Raw genomic sequence first — 4,530 nt, 5'->3', positions numbered from 1 at the left:
TTTATGTGTCGGAAGGGGGCGGGGCTGGTGACGGGGTGAGGCTAAGTACTATTTATTGCCATAAAATAGGGAATTTTTCATTAATAATGGCATGGAGCCATAAGAAGATGCCTGAGGTGCTGGAATATGGCTTGTGTACCTATTGATGTCAGTATGTTATTAGCTTCGTTCTCGATTCTATTGACTGAGAACGGTTTAGTAAATGCGAGACCTACGCGGCGGTTACCCATTTATCTTCTTAAAGGACGGGTAGTACTTGAGGGACATTGACGATACCTCGTTTTTCAGCTAAAAATGACTAGAGTGGTGATAACTGGAGCATCGGGACTACTGGGAAGAGCACTTGTCAAAGATTTTAAAGAAAATGGCTTCACCGTGTTTGGATTAGCAAAGAGCCGGTGAGTTGCATAAGTATATATATATATATATATATATATATATATATAAACATATATATATGTACATGTGAGCTTATATATATATATATATACACTCAAATATTTGGGTATGTACATATATGTATGTATGTGCAATATTGTATTCACCAATTCCTTCCGAACAGTCCCCTATCTATGATTATTTATGATATTTAATGTGTTGAAAGCATACATTGATCAACAATGTAATCTTGCAACCTAAGGTACCAATATCAGTGACCTTTTGTGTCTTTCTGATGTCATATTCCATTACAACACAAACTTTCAAACAAAACATTCAGGTGTAAAGATTGACATCAGCATGATCCATCAAAACAAAACAACATGCTGAATTATGTACAGATGTTAAGCCTGCTTGTACCAAGGTTATGCCTCATCTGAAGTCTTGTTCATAACAAGCTGAAGGATTAACTGACCATCTGAAGTTTAAGGGATTTAAAGTAAATGGCTTTAATTGCTAACATGACAAATTCATCATCTAGGCAGTTTTATTTTTGATTAGCCACAATTGTTTGCTGAATTTTACTCTTACCTGGAATCATTTGACCCATTCCAGTAATGATGCTAGGCTTTTACAGTTAAATTATGTCTTGGAGTTAGAGAACACAGCAATGAACCATATTAAAATATTTTCTCTGTCAGGGGCCAAAGATTCTGTCATTCACTTCTTTTCATGCCAAATCATGACCTTACATGACTGGAAAGGAACAAAGCATACTCCTGAAGACATAAATCACTGTATACCTGGGAACAGATGATCCTGCACATGCAGGGCTGCAGTGGTATTTCAAGCTTTTTTTGCATGTTGCAAACCATATGGTGCATCAAAGCATTTGGTGTACTATGAGATGCTCGATGGCCATGCTGCTGACCTGCTGCTGTCTGCAGTGTGTCACCAGGCCTGCTCGCATTAGACCTGCTGGATAGTGACGCACTGCGCTCCAAAGTGCGCGAGCTGAGGCCTGATGTCATCATCCACTCGGCCGCGTACCGCCAGCCGGACCAGGTGGAGGGCGACGCCGAGGGAGCACGCCGGATGAACGTGCACGTGCCTCAGGTCCTCGCGGAGTTGGCCGGTATGTGACGCCACGTCATCGTGCGCATGCTGTCGCACACTCTTCCATTCCTTCGACAGACAATGGTTGTTGTGAAAACCAGCTCATCATTTGATGTCAACTCATGCCCGCATTGGCAGGGAATATGTTTGCAACCAGTTCAAGCTAACGCGGAGGCCCACGTTGCTGCGTGTTCCAGCGGAGCTAAAGGCACAGCTGCTGTACATCAGCACTGACTACGTGTTCGACGGCGTCTCGCCGCCGCACATGGCTGATGATCAGCCCAACCCGCTCAACCTGTATGGCCAGACCAAGTACGAGGGAGAGCAGGCCACCCTCAAACACTGCCCAGGCGAGTCATGATTAGCGGCGGCCGCGGAGGCGCAACCGAAACGCTGGACCGCCGAGGCGCATGGCGCGCCAGCTGGAGAGTGGGTGCAAATCCCCGAGCACTGCCAAATGGGCGAACGCAGTGCAGATCTGTGTTAAGCAAGATATAAGTGCTCCAGTCAATCTGAGGTGACCCGTTCGTTGTTGGTATAGTACATGCATGGGTTCTGCCTGTCCGCGAGTTGCACTCCGGGCGTGAAAAAGAAACGCCTGAAGTCCTTAGCAATCGATTATTAATAGTACAGTCTTGATGCGACCCAGAACAGGAGCTGGCTTGGACTGTCGCACTCCCACCGAGCTGTAACTTTACAAGTGGTCCAGTTGCTGGACCAGCTGGTATCTCGCGTGTTGATTATGTGTACTACACTGTGCCGCTGAAACACATGCCCGAACAAGGCAGGTGGGCTGTTGTATCAAGCTCGCTCAGCAGGCCAGCTGATACTGCGGGCGTCGATCTCTTACTTTGAAATGTTCTGTGATGGCAGAGTAGCTGTCAAACCAGCCTGTTTGTGGCGTTACGGGTGCATGCCGGGCTTGCTGGCGCCAACCGTGCCCACCCTGCACAGACCGGCGGAGCGCCAGCTGGGCTGTGACGTCATACGTGCCCGCGAAGTTGGTTAGAGCTACACCTGACGGTCACGCGCGGGTCGACTGGGTCACTGACCGGGGGCGTGACGTCACGCGCGTCCGCCAGGCTCGCTGGTGCTGCGCGTGCCGATCCTGTACGGGCCGGTGGAGTACCTGGCGGAGTCGGCTGTCACGGTCCTGTTCGGCGCCCTGCTGAACCCGCCGGCCGGCGGCTACACGGTCTCCGACCTGGAGGTGCGCTACCCGGCCCACGTGCGCGACGTGGCCGCCATGTGCCGCCAGCTGATCGAGAAACAACGCCAGGTTAGTGGCCGGCGGCGGACGCGTCACGGGCGGTGCCGGCTAGGACGACTGTGGCCTGACGGATGCGCCTGGCATATGACCGACGCACGCCTTGCGTTTGTGACAGTGCGTATGCAACATATACACAGATCTTAAACGGTTTGTGCTGAGACTTATCGGTGCTCACTTGATGTGTTTTGTGGATAGTACTAATCAGCAGTCACTTGCTTTCTCATCCGTCCCGCACGCGCGGAGTGACAACGTCGTTACAGTGCGTGTTGCGGCCACACACCTCGGCCCAGTTAGCTGGCGCCGTCCGTCTTCGCGGGCTGGCTGGTTCACACCAGTGCTGGTGCGCAGGACCGCGACGGGGTCTTCGGCATCTTCCAATGGAGCGGCCAGGAGCCAGTCACCAAGTACGCCCTGGTGCAGCAGATGGCAGCACTGTTCGGGCTGCCGCTGGACCACGTGTCGGCATGCCGCACGCCGCCAGCGTCCGGTACCCGCCGCCCTATGGACAGCCGACTGGACACGAGCGGCCTGCGCCGGCTGGGCATCGGCCAGCACGTGCCGCTGGCCCAGGGTCTGCACGAGAGCCTGCTGCCCTGGGCGGAGCGGCAGGCCGGCGACGCGTCCGCCGGCTCATGCTGAGCGGAGGGGCGCCGGCGGTGTGCGGCGCGTCCGCCGCCCCGCCCAGGTCAGGACGGGGCTGCGACGTGAGCTGCCTGTGCCGGCTCACGGCTGGCACAGCCCGGCGGCCGGTGCGCCGCAGTGTCCCGCACGCCCGCGGCGACAGCTGGGCTGCAGCGCCCTCCGCCCTGACATCCGCCTCTCTGGCTCCGGGGGTGACGCGTCGAGCTTTGCCTTACCCGTAACGTGCTACCACTGCCCGACCGGCTGCAGGCTGTCCCGGTGATGTGGCGGTAACAGCACCAGTCGTCTGTCGAGTAGTCCCATAGGACTGACCGCGCCGTCGGCTTGACTGATCTGTCGGCGTTTGTGCGATGCGGTATACAGTGTGCAGACATTTTTACCGCAGGTTGTTTTTACTGAGGTATTGTAATACTAACTTTGATTAGGTCGACGCTGCTGCGCATTGGGTCATGTACGCTTATTGTGCGCATAGTTTTTCCACTGGCAAACAGGGTCTGCGCTCTGGCGTGGTAGTGTGTAGGATCGCGCTGACGGCTTTCATTTGGTGAACGTGAGTGATGCCTTCAGGTGATGACTCTCAGGTCTGACAGGGCTTGGTTTTACTGACGTACCGGGAAGCCGTGGTATATGGGTTTACATTGAAACGTGTACGGGTGTCCAATGGCTGGCTGTTATGTATTTGAACGCTCACGTGCTAGATGAAAAATAGCGTTACGGTTGTATCGCGCAATAAACCAAAGTACGCCACTCATTTGCATTCCGTGTTCGCCTGAAGCACACTGAGAATGTTATTCGACTATGCGGCTGTGAAACGCGCAAACCCGTTCGCGTGGCACGCTTGCCTCCGCGGATGATGAGTGGCTTGGCGCGAGGCATCGGGGCGTGCGCTGCCCACCGAATCAGATTGGCATGCTTTGGCGTGGAATTTAAATGATGATGACACAGACATGATGCATCAGAAATTATGCCTCTTGCCCCTTTTGTATAGCTGGGACAATGTGGTGTTTTTACCGGAGGATTGGGAAGAGGCGATAGTATTACGGGCGACAAAATTGACTGTCGTGCTCGCCTGATGTGTTAGCATGTATGTAACGTTTCGGTCAGGTAACTCCCCGGCCGTTATC

General features: G+C 53.2%; 1 protein-coding gene across 1 annotated transcript; it reads left to right on the top strand.

Annotated features, from left to right (window-relative positions):
- On the top strand, positions 1-4,148 carry LOC119091874 (methionine adenosyltransferase 2 subunit beta). Its single transcript, XM_037214779.1, has 6 exons — positions 1-7; positions 289-398; positions 1,326-1,513; positions 1,692-1,844; positions 2,577-2,773; positions 3,113-4,148. Exons 2-6 carry the CDS (start codon positions 295-297, stop codon positions 3,401-3,403), a joined length of 933 nt encoding a protein of 310 aa, XP_037070674.1. The 5' UTR covers positions 1-7; positions 289-294; the 3' UTR covers positions 3,404-4,148.
- The last annotated feature ends 382 nt before the right edge of the window (positions 4,149-4,530 follow it).

The sequence above is a fragment of the Pollicipes pollicipes genome, unplaced genomic scaffold (genome assembly GCF_011947565.3).
Source record: "Pollicipes pollicipes isolate AB1234 unplaced genomic scaffold, Ppol_2.1 Scaffold_3447;HRSCAF=4054_pilon_pilon_pilon, whole genome shotgun sequence".
Lineage (NCBI taxonomy): Eukaryota > Metazoa > Arthropoda > Thecostraca > Pollicipedomorpha > Pollicipedidae > Pollicipes > Pollicipes pollicipes.
This window is presented reverse-complemented; position numbering and strand designations above follow the sequence as displayed.